This window comes from Hyperolius riggenbachi, chromosome 8, assembly GCF_040937935.1.
Source record: "Hyperolius riggenbachi isolate aHypRig1 chromosome 8, aHypRig1.pri, whole genome shotgun sequence".
Lineage (NCBI taxonomy): Eukaryota > Metazoa > Chordata > Amphibia > Anura > Hyperoliidae > Hyperolius > Hyperolius riggenbachi.
In genome coordinates this window covers 296,604,827-296,616,945 of record NC_090653.1, presented here as the reverse complement: position 1 = coordinate 296,616,945, position 12,119 = coordinate 296,604,827, and the positions used below count along the sequence as shown (strand labels likewise).

At 47.8% G+C, this 12,119-nt stretch overlaps 1 protein-coding gene across 5 annotated transcripts in view; it reads right to left on the bottom strand.

The window, feature by feature from the left end:
* Nucleotides 1-731: 731 nt before the first annotated feature.
* The window catches only part of LOC137527998 (uncharacterized), a 104,080-nt gene continuing 92,692 nt past the window's right edge, over nucleotides 732-12,119 (bottom strand). For all 5 annotated transcript variants that reach the window (XM_068249191.1, XM_068249190.1, XM_068249193.1 and 2 more), the window contains exon 2: nucleotides 732-2,267. In XM_068249191.1, the coding sequence (XP_068105292.1) occupies nucleotides 919-2,250 (1,332 nt within the window). In that variant the 5' untranslated portion in view covers nucleotides 2,251-2,267 and the 3' untranslated portion in view covers nucleotides 732-918. The remainder of the gene's footprint in view (nucleotides 2,268-12,119) is intronic.

The window sequence follows — 12,119 nt, the reverse complement described above, 5'->3', positions numbered from 1 at the left end:
CCTATCTAACCTATACTGGAGGAACCTACCTATCTAACCTATACTGTGGGCACCTACCTATCTAACCTATACTGTGGGCACCTACCTATCTAACCTATACTGTGGGAACCTACCTATCTAACCTATACTGTGGGCACCTACCTATCTAACCTATACTGTGGGCACCTACCTATCTAACCTATACTGTGGGAACCTACCTATCTAACCTATACTGGTGGCTACTATATGGGATACCTTATATTGGATGCAACTATGTCTGGCTACCTATACTGGGAGGGGAACATATACCTGGCGGGGGGAGGGGTATTATACAACCTTGCCCTGGGTGCAATTTAGCCTAAAAACTGCACAGCCCCCCCTACATATACTGGGGGCCCCTATACCAGGCTACATATACTGGGGGCACTTATACCAGGCTACCTATACTGGGGCACCTATAGCTGGCTACCTATACTGGGGGCACCTATACCTGGCTACCTATACTGGGGGTACCTATGCCTGGCTACCTATACTGGAACAGTGGTCGGTACCTACCTGTGGCTATATAGTGGTGTTGATGTCCACTGTCTGTGAATTATGACATGATAGTATCATGCAGTTGGCTCCACGTCAGCATGTCATTGTCATGGCCATTTTTTTGCCACGGTGCGCTTCGCTAGATCCTAAAAAGATGTTATGTAGATAAAATGTATAAACAAGACAGACAAGATAAGTCGTGTCCAAAAGGGCCAACGAGTCCCAAACACCATCCATATTTTACTGGTTTGTCTTCCCAATAGTGTCACTTATGTCTAGTGATTAATGCACCAAACATGGAGGATAAACAAAACTCAACACAAACAATAAGCAAAACTATTTACAGCATTGTGTGAAAAGTCCAGGTAATGTAGAATATGAAATAAAACCTTCAGCCAACATTCAGCTTTTCCATTCCATTCCGTTTTCCATTAGCTCACTCAGCACCTGGTTAACATTTTTAATTAAAGATGCGTTAAACTTCCAGATAGTTTTATCCTCGATTAATGACTTTGCGGGTAGTTTTTTCTGCAGTGGTCCCCGGCAATGATACACAAGGGCTGTGTCCAAAGGAACCTTTACACTTTTCCCAAAGCTTTTTAGAACAGAATGGACGGATGTCTGGATAACCTTTGTAGGATCGATGATCATTTTCCGAGCATTGAAATAAAATAACCTGTCGGGTTCACGGTGAACATAGCGGAGAATGTTTAAACCAGGAACGTCTTTCCACAACGAGGTTCCTGAGAAGTTTCTATCAGTGGAAACAGTCTGAGGGAAAATGTGATTTTCGAATAAGAATATTCCAGCGCCCGGGTTCTGTCGTTGAAGGTCTTCCATCAGGCTGTCCCACGTTTGGTGTTTGAACGGTAGAATTATCTCATCGATATCGTTGAGGAGGATGAAACGACTTTTATACATGTTCTGGTAAATGCAGTCATTGAGTGTGGCCAGTTGACCATAATAACCAATGTCCTTGGCATCGATTGAATAGTGCCAAGCAAGGCCGGGCCGCAGGTAGCGTTCAATGGGCCAGGGTATGATGTCTAGAAACCCTTGTGTTACGTAACACTCAATAACCTTTTTCATTTGCTGACTACAGCTGTTAAGGTAGATGACCACTCGTTGGGCACCAAGTATCCGGTACATCTCCAAGGTCTGGATGAACTGTAGGACGTTACTGTAGTTTCCAAACATGGTGGAAATGCAGACAGTGAATTTGGTGACCAGCTGCTCGTTCTTATTGCGTATTTTGAAGAGAGGCAGCTGTGTTATACTCCCAGAGCTGGATGGATGAACGGCGAGATACGAGGCATTACAGTTCTCAGGCTCAGCACATAGGATGTCTGTCGTTACATAGGGAAATCCAAAACGATCTGAATGCATGTCGATTTGTGCCTTGGAGGGTTCCACAAATTGTCCCTGACAGCAAAACAAGCAATACAGTTCCGTCACCTCTGTGTGGTGGAGGATGCTGAGGACGCGGACCACTTTGTTATTTACATCGCGGCCGTCGTAATACGGTGCAATGATAAAGGTCCGGTTGTCTTGGAGTGGCGTGATGGTGGCGTTGAACAGTCTACTGTCACAGCAAAGACACGTCGGTAATTGCCGGAGAGGCCACAGTTGTTGGTGCCTTGTTGTTGCAGTATTCTTCATAACAGAGAATAGGAAGACTAACAAAATCACGGAACAGACACATGCGAGGAAGAAGCCGTAACGTGGAGATTTCATTGTCCGAAGAGAGAGACCTAAAAATGGAGGCAAAATAACACCTAATTACTTATAGGTACAGAAATATAATGTAATATATACTAATAGGCAGATATTACCACTGGCATCAGATCTTAAAGGGTTTCCGAGGCGACAATAAGAATCTAGGTTTACTCACCTGGGTCTTCTTCCAGCCCCTGGCAGCAGTTTCTGTCCATTGCCGCAGTCCTGGTCCTCATCGGTGTCCCACTGGCTGGCCATAATGAGGGACTGAAACAGCTGCTAGGGGCGGGACCGGGCAGAGGTGAGAGAGGCTCCAGCCTCAGGGCGCAGTGTAGGAGGGGGCACACAACTCAATGAGCTATCATTCCCCTATTGAGCTTGAAGTAGAGAGAAATAAGAAAAGGGGATACATGGCAGTGACTGCAAGCCAGATAACTAGAGATTAAGAGGTTGGGGGCCCTGGGGCGCCTCTTAGTCTAATAGCAATCAGTGTGTGACGGCTGGGGTGGAGGGATGGAGGGGCGCACTTTGGTGTCTCAACCTTGGGTGCTGGAGGACCTTGTCCCGCCTCTGGCTAGGGGCTGGAAGAAGACCCAGGTGAGTAAACCTAGATTCTTGCCCCTCACCTCGGAAGTCCTTTAATAACATGCAAACATGAATAATAGCGAAATATAGTATTATAAGTATTAATACAACAGAAGGAGGAGGGGGAAACTGGCAGTCTATAAGTCTTGGATGAAGCCTCCTCACTATGAATACAAAATATACAGACGCAGCAATAGAGACACAACAAACCAGGCATTTTCCATAACATCCACCTATTCGATTATAGCTAATATTATTTGGATTTATATAGCACATATTATGCTAGGAAAAGGAGTCGTCAGGATGTGGACAGCGCTAGCGGTTATGAAAGTCTGTACTCTATACAGTGGTGTTGGAGGTGTCAGTGCTATATAAATACACAATAATAATATGGTAGGACATTAGACTGGCTATGGTAGGATTAGAGTGTGAGCTCCTCTGAGGACAGTCAGTGACATGACTATGTGCTCTGTAATGTGCTGCAGAAGATGTCAGTGCTATATAAATACATAATAATAATATGGTAGGACATTACACTATGACTATGGTAGGATTAGAGTGTGAGCTCCTCTGAGGACAGTCAGTGACATGACTATGTACTCTGTAATGTGCTGCAGAAGATGTCAGTGCTATATAAATCCATAATAATAATATGGTAGGACATTAGACTATGACTATGGTAGGATTAGAGTGTGAGCTCCTCTGAGGACAGTCAGTGACATGACTATGTACTCTGTAATGTGCTGCAGAAGATGTCAGTGCTATATAAATCCATAATAATAATATGGTAGGACATTAGACTATGACTATGGTAGGATTAGAGTGTGAGCTCCTCTGAGGACAGTCAGTGACATGACTATGTACTCTGTACAGTGCTGCAGATGTCAGTGCTATATAAATACATAATAATAATATGGGAGGACATTAGACTATGACTATGGTAGGATTAGAGTGTGAGCTCCTCTGAGGACAGTCAGTGACATGACTATGTACTATGTAATGTGCTGCAGGAGATGTCAGTGCTATATAAATACATAATAATAATAATATGGGAGGACATTAGACTATGACTATGGAAGGATTAGAGTGTGAGCTCCTCTGAGGACAGTCAGTGACATGACTATGTACTCTGTACAGTGCTGCAGATGTCAGTGCTATATAAATACACAATAATAATATGGTAGGACATTACACTATGACTATGGTAGGATTAGAGTGTGAGCTCCTCTGAGGACAGTTAGTGACATGACTATGTACTCTGTAATGTGCTGCAGGAGATGTCAGTGCTATATAAATACATAATAATAATATGGTAGGACATTAGACTATGACTATGATATGATAAGATTGTAAGCTCCTCTGAGGACAGTCAGAAAATGGGGACAAATGAAAAGGGGGATGCATAGGAGGAGGGGGGGGGGGGGTAAAAAGAGGTAAAAGCACAAGACATAGAGTCTGGTGGGAGAGGAGAAATGGCAGGAAGACCTTTCACCGGGACTGCAAACATCTCCAATGCTGTGTGGCAGGGACAAGCTGTTAAAAAGATGCCACTAAAATCTGAAAAGAGGAAAGGGTCATGGGGAATGGCAACAGGGTGGGAGGGGGAGCTGGGAAAAGAGATAAGATTACCAGCAATCACACTAATATAAATTGCCTGGAGCTTCTCTGCTCACTACAGAAGTCGGCTATCAGCACCTGTATCACTGGCTTCTGCAACAGCAAACTACCCTGCATTATTGATTAATTACTCTGATCGGTATAAATTATCAATAGTCTAGGGCACTCTGGTATTACAGCAGCCAGTGCACATGGTTACTAATAGCAGGCACCCTTCCTGACGCCTAAGCAGTGGTGCTCATCACGAGCAACTAGTGATCACGTGTTGTTTTTTGCGATCATGAGGTCATAATCGGCATTCGTGATCGGCTCTCGAATGCAGTCGTGATTGCGCTCATTACCCAACTCGTGATCATTAGTCATGATTCATGATTAAAAACCCGCCGACTTTAACAGTTAATAGCAGAGCCCCCTTACATGCTAGAAACACCACATTTGCCAGATATGTTAAGAAGAACAGTGGAAACAAAGAGGAAAAAAACATTTCAATGCGGTAAATGACAATGGACTGTATTTACTGCATTTAAAGAGGAACTCCAGAGCAAATAATTTAATAAAAAAGTGCTTGATTTTTACAATAATTATGTATTAATGATTTAGTCAGTGTTTGCCCATTTTAGAGGAAAACTGAACTCGCTACAGCCACCTGTAGCTACCAAAGGGAGCAAGGGATCCAAGGAACTCAAACACTCAGCAGAAGAAAGAAGGTCCCGCTACACTGATGGCTGGGTGAGAAAAGTCTCCGTTTATTTATCACATCATTAGCTATGATTAACCTCCCTGGTGGCAGTGGCGTAGCTACAAACCTCTGGGCCCCGATGCTGAATCTGGATGTGGGCCCCCCCCACGGCAACAACAGCCCCCCTCCCCCGGCAACACCCGACGCACACACATATCCAAATCCCTATAGCCAGCTATAGGTCCCCCCAGTATAGGTAGCCAGGCATAGGTGAGCCAGTATAGTTGCCCCCGGTATAGGTTAGCCAGGTAGGTGCCTCCAGCATAAGTAGCCAGTATAGTTGCCCCCAGTATAGGTTAGATAGGCAGGCGCCGCCGGTATAGGTTAGATAGATAGGTGCCCCCAGTACAGGTTAGCTAGGTGGGTGCCTCTAATATAGGTAGCCAGAATAGTTGTCCCCAGCATAGGTTAGATAGGTAGGTGCCTCCAGTATAGGTTAGTTAGGTAGGTGCCTCCAATATAGGTAGCCAGTATAGTTGCCACCTGTATAGACTAGCTAGGTGCCCCGAATACAGGTTAGACAAGTAAGTGCCCCCAGGTTAGATAGGTAGGTGTCCCCCAGTATAGGTTAGATGAGGTAGCTGCCCCCCAGTATAGGTTAGATGAGGTAGGTGCCCCCCAGTATAGGTTAGGTAGCTGCCCCCCAGGATAGATTAGGTAGCTTTCCCCCAGGATAGGTTAGATTAGGTAGCTGCCCCCAGGATAGGTTAGATTAGGTAGCTGCCCCCAGGATAGGTTAGAGTAGGTAGCTGCCCCCCAGGATAGGTTAGAGTAGGTAGCTGCCCCCCATTATAGATTAGGTAGCTGCCCCCCAGGATAGGTTAGATTAGGTAGCTGCCCCCCAGGATAGGTTAGATTAGGTAGCTGCCCCCCCCCCCCAGATAGGTTAGGTGGGTAGCTGCCCCCCAGGATAGGTTAGGTAGGTAGCTGCCCCCCAGGATAGGTTAGGTAGGTAGCTGCCCCCCCAGGATAGGTTAGGTGGGTAGCTGCCCCCCCAGGACTGGTTAGGTAGGTAGCTGCCCCCCCAGGATAGGTTAGGTAGGTAGCTGCCCCCCAGGATAGGTTAGATTAGGTAGCTGCCCCCCCAGGATAGGTAGGTAGCTGCCCCCCAGGATTAGGTAGGTAGGTAGGTCCCCCCCCCCCCATAATGAAGGGGGGAGCCGCAGCTGCGGGGAGAGCAGCCCGACCTCTCCCTCCCTTCCTCTTCCCGGGCCCCCCCCCCCCCTTCAAATGCAGAGTGCGCGGCGCACGGAAGCGCTGTAGGCAGAACTCACCTCCGTCCCTGCGCCGCTGGTCTCCTCTCCTCCCGCTCTGTATAGATGTTGTTACACACTGCTTCCTGTTTAGCCGGAAGCAGTGTGTAACAGCATCTATACAGCGAGAGGAGATCAGCGGCGCTTGGAACGCAGGGACGGAGGTGAGTTTCAGCCTACAGCGCTTCCGTGCGCGTCACTCTGCATCTGAAGGGGGGGCCCGGGGAGAGGAAGGGAGGGAGAGGTCGGGCTGCTCTCCCCGCAGCTGCGGCTCCCCCCTTCCCAATAGCGTGCACGGCGCACGGGCCGCACTCAGTCCTGGCCGCACTATAAAAAGACATGGGCCCCCCCGGGCCCCTCCCCCGCCTCTTCAGGAGCCGGGCCCAGTCGCGCATGCGACTGCTGCGACCTCTATTGCTACGCCCCTGCCTGGTGGTATGATTCCCACGGCCTTGCGGCCGCGGGAGGGTTTTTTAGCTTTTTTTTTTTTAGCATGTAGCTAGCCTAGTGCTAGCTACATGCTTCCCCCCTCCCTGCGGCGTCCCCCCGTATGCGCCGATCGCCGCCGGCGCATATGCCCATCCGGAAATCCCGTTCTGAACGAGATTTCCATGAGGGCTTCCCCCGTCGCCGTGGCGACGGGCCACGATGACGTCACCGACGTCATCGGCATCGTGACGTCAGAGGGAGTCCCGATCCATCCCTCAGCGCTGCCTGGCACTGATTGGCCAGGCAGCGCACAGGTCTCAGGGGGGGCACCCTCTGATGCGGCGGGTAGCGGCGAATCAGCGCAGAGCGGCGGCGATCGTGAGTAACACGCAGCTAGCAAAGTGCTAGCTGCGTGTATAAAAAAAAAATTATGCAGATCGGCCCAGCGGGGCCTGAGAAATCCTCCTGCGCGGCTTACCCCGTGTCCAGCACGGGGTTACCGCTAAGGAGGTTAAGGAGTCCTGAGCTCCGATACGCGTGAGCTTTTTTACATTTTTTTTGTACCCACTGATGTGATAAATAAACGGAGACTTTTTTCACCCAGCCATCGGTGTAGCGGGACCTTCTTTCTTCTGCTGAGTGTTTGCCCATTGTAAAAGCTTTCCTCTCCCTGATTTACATTCTGACATTGATCACATGGTGACATTTTTACTGTTGGCAGGTGATGTAGCTGCTGCTTGCTTTTTTGGCAGTTGGAAACAGCTGTAAACAGCTATTTCCCACAATGCAACAGGGCTCACAGACAGGAAACTGCCAAGAGTACGTACTCCGAATTTCTTTGTGGGAGGGGTTTCACCACAATAGCAGCCATACAGCGCCCCCTGATGGTCTGTTTGTGAAAAGGAATAGATTTCTCATGTAAAAGGGGGTATCAGCTACTGATTGGGATAAAGTTCAATTCTTGGTCGGAGTTTCTCTTTAAATATATAATTTTTTTCCTTTAGGACTTTAAAATCAATTTTCTCAAAAACTATAAGGCCTTTTTGAAAAAAAAAATGTTCCTCTTGTCCCCACTGTTCTTCTTAACATATCTGCCAAATTTATGTTTCTAGCAGGTAACGGGGCTTTGCTATTAACCGCTAAAGTCGGCGGGTTTTGGCGGTTTTTAATCATGACTACTTTTTTTACTTTGAAACTTTAACCACTTGAGGACCGCCCCCAGCCGATGGGCGGCGGCAAAGTCCGGGCCCAAACGACCGCAATACGCCCATCGGCGGGGGCGGCTGCGTGGGTGGCTATGCGGCGATCGCGTCATTCGTGACGCGATCAGCCGCCGGGGACTGGCTCCGCCCACCGCTCGTAGTAACCCGCCGGCCGTTCGGAAGCACCGGCGGGTTACTAGCACCCGGATCGCCGCATGGAAATAGTATAATAGGCTTTGTAATGTATACAAAGCCTATTATACTGGCTGCCTCCTGCCCTGGTGGTCCCAGTGTCCGAGGGACCACCAGGGCAGGCTGCAGCCACCCTAGTCTGCACCCAAGCACACTGATTTCCCCCCCCCCTGCCCCCTGATCGCCCACAGCACCCCTCAGACCCCCCCCTGCCCACCCCCCAGACCACTGTTTGCACCCAGTCACCCCCCTAATCACCCATCAATCACTCCCTGTCACTATCTGTCAACGCTATTTTTTTTTTATCCCCCCCCCTGCCCACTGCCCCCTCCTGATCACCCCCCCACCCCTCAGATTCTCCCCAGACCCCCCCCCCCCAGACCCCTCCCCCCGTGTACTGTATGCATCTATCCCCCCTGATCACCTGTCAATCACCCGTCAATCACCAGTCAATCACCCCCTGTCTCTGCTACCCATCAATCAGCCCCTAACCTGCCCCTTGCGGGCAATCTGATCACCCACCCACACCAATAGATCGCCCGCAGATCCGACATCAGATCACCTCCCAAATCCATTGTTTACATCTATTCTCTCCTCTAAACACCCACTAATTACCCATCAATCACCTATCAATCACCCCCTATCACCACCTGTCACTGTTACCCATCAGATTAGACCCTAATCTACCCCTTGCGGGCACCCAATCACCCGCCCACACGCTCAGATTGCCCTCAGACCCCCCTTTATCAATTCGCCAGTGCAATATTTACATCTGTTATTCCCTGTAATAACCCACTGATCTCCTGTCAATCACCTATCAATCACCCCCTGTCACTGCCACCCATCAATCACCCCCTGTCACTGCCACCCATCAATCAGCCCCTAACCTGCCCCTTGCGGGCAATCTGATCACCCACCCACACCAATAGATCGCCCGCAGATCCGACATCAGATCACCTCCCAAATCCATTGTTTACATCTATTCTCTCCTCTAAACACCCACTAATTACCCATCAATCACCTATCAATTACCCCCTATCACCACCTGTCACTGTTACCCATCAGATTAGACCCTAATCTACCCCTTGCGGGCACCCAATCACCCGCCCACACGCTCAGATTGCCCTCAGACCCCCCTTTATCAATTCGCCAGTGCAATATTTACATCTGTTATTCCCTGTAATAACCCACTGATCACCTGTCAATCACCTATCAATCACCCCCTGTCACTGCCACCCATCAATCACCCCCTGTCACTGCCACCCATCAATCAGCCCCTAACCTGCCCCTTGCGGGCAATCTGATCACCCACCCACACCAATAGATCGCCCGCAGATCCGACATCAGATCACCTCCCAAGTGCAGTGTTTACATCTCTTCTCTCCTCTAAACACCCACTAATTACCCATCAATCACCCCCTATCACCACCTGTCACGGTTACCCATCAGATTAGACCCTAATCTGCCCCTTGCGGGCACCCAATCACCCGCCCACACCTCAGAACGTCCTCAGACCCCAGCCCTGATCACCTCGCTAGTGCATTGCTTGCATCTATTTCCCCCCTCTAATCACACCTTGAGACACCCATCAATCACCTCCTGTCACCCCCTAGCACACCTACCCATCAGATCAGGCCCTAATTTGCCCCATGTGGGCTCCTGATCACTTGGCCAAACCCTCAGGTCCCCCTCAGACCCCCTTCCGATCACCTCCCCAGTGCATTGATTGCATCTATTTTCCCCTCTAACCGCCCCCTGAGACACCCATCAATCACCTCCTGTCACCCCCTAGCACTCCTATCCATCAGATCAGGCCCAAAACATCCTGTCATCTAAGAGGCCACCCTGCTTATGACCGGTTCCACAAAATTTGCCCCCTCATAGACCACCTGTCATCAAAATTTGCAGATGCTTATACCCCTGATCAGTCATTTTGAGAAATTTGGTTTCCAGACTACTCACAGTTTTGGGCCCGTAAAATGCCAGGGCAGTATAGGAACCCCACAAGTGACCCCATTTTAGAAAGAAGACACCCCAAGGTATTCTGTTAGGTGTATGATGAGTTCATAGAAGATTTTATTTTTTGTCACAAGTTAGCGGAAATTGATATGTATTGTTTTTTTTTCACAAAGTGTCATTTTCCGCTAACTTGTGACAAAAAAAAAATCTTCTATGAACTCACCATACTCCTAACAGAATACCTTGGGGTGTCTTCTTTCTAAAATGGGGTCACTTGTGGGGTTCCTATACTGCCCTGGCATTTAAGGGGCCCTAAACCGTGAGCAGTAGTCTAGAATCCAAAGGCCTCAAAAGGACCTGTGAATAGGACGTTAGGCCCCTTAGCGCACCTAGGTTGCAAAAAAGTGTCACACATGTGGTATCGCCGTACTCAGAAGAAGTAGTATATTGTGTTTTGGGGTGTATTTTTACACATACCCATGCTGGATGGGAGAAATCTCTCTGTAAAAGGACAATTGTGTGTAAAAAAAAAATCAAACAATTGTCATTTACAGAGATATTTCTCCCACCCAGCATGGGTATGTGTAAAAATACACCCCAAAACACATTATACTACTTCTCCTGAGTACGGCGGTACCACATGTGTGGCACTTTTTTGCACCCTAAGTGCGCTAAGAGGCCCAAAGTCCAATGAGTACCTTTAGGATTTCACAGGTCATTTTGCGACATTTGGTTTCAAGACTACTCCTCACGGTTTAGGGCCCCTAAAATGCCAGGGCAGTATAGGAACCCCACAAATGACCCCATTTTAGAAAGAAGACACCCCAAGGTATTCCGTTAGGAGTATGGTGAGTTCATAGAAGATTTTATTTTTTGTCATAAGTTAGCGGAAAATGACACTTTGTGAAAAAAAACAATTAAAATCAATTTCCGCTAACTTGTGACAAAAAAAAAAAATCTTCTATGAACTCACCATCCTCCTAACGGAATACCTTGGGGTGTCTTCTTTCTAAAATGGGGTAATTTGTGGGGTTCCTATACTGTCCTGGCATTTTAGGGGCCCTAAACTGCGAGGAGTAGTCTTGAAACGAAATTTCTCAAAATGACCTGTGAAATCCTAAAGGTACTCATTGAACTTTGGGCCCCTTAGCGCAGTTAGGGTGCAAAAAAGTGCCACACATGTGGTATCGCCGTACTCAGGAGAAGTAGTATAATGTGTTTTGGGATGTATTTTTCCACATACCCATGCTGAGTGGCAGAAATATCTCTATAAATAGACAATTGTGTGTAAAAAAAATAAAACAATTGTCATTTATGGAGATATTTCTCCCACCCAGCATGGGTATGTGTAAAAATACACCCCAAAACACATTATACTACTTCTCCTGAGTACGGCAATACCACATGTGTGGCACTTTTTTGCAGCCTAACTGCGCTAAGGGGCCAAAAGTCCAATGAGCATCTTTAGGCTTTACAGGGGTGCTTACAATTAGGCACCCCCCAAAATGCCAGGACAGTGAACACACCCCACAAATGACCCCATTTTGGAAAGTAGACACTTCAAGGTATTCAGAGAGGAGCATAGTGAGTCCGTGGCAGATTTCATTTTTTTTTGTTGCAAGTTAGAAGAAATGGAAACTTTTTTTTTTTCTTTTTTTTGTCAGAAAGTGTCATTTTCCGCTAACTTGTGACAAAAAATAAAATCTTCTATGAACTCACCATGCCTCTCACTGAATACTTTGGGATGTCTTCTTTCCAAAATGGGGTCATTTGGGGGGTATTTGTACTATCCTGGAATTTTAGCCCCTCATGAAACCTGACAGGTGCGCAGAAAAGTCAGAGATGCTTGAAAATGGGAACATTCACTTTTGGCACCATAGTTTGTAAACGCTATAACTTTTACCCAAACCA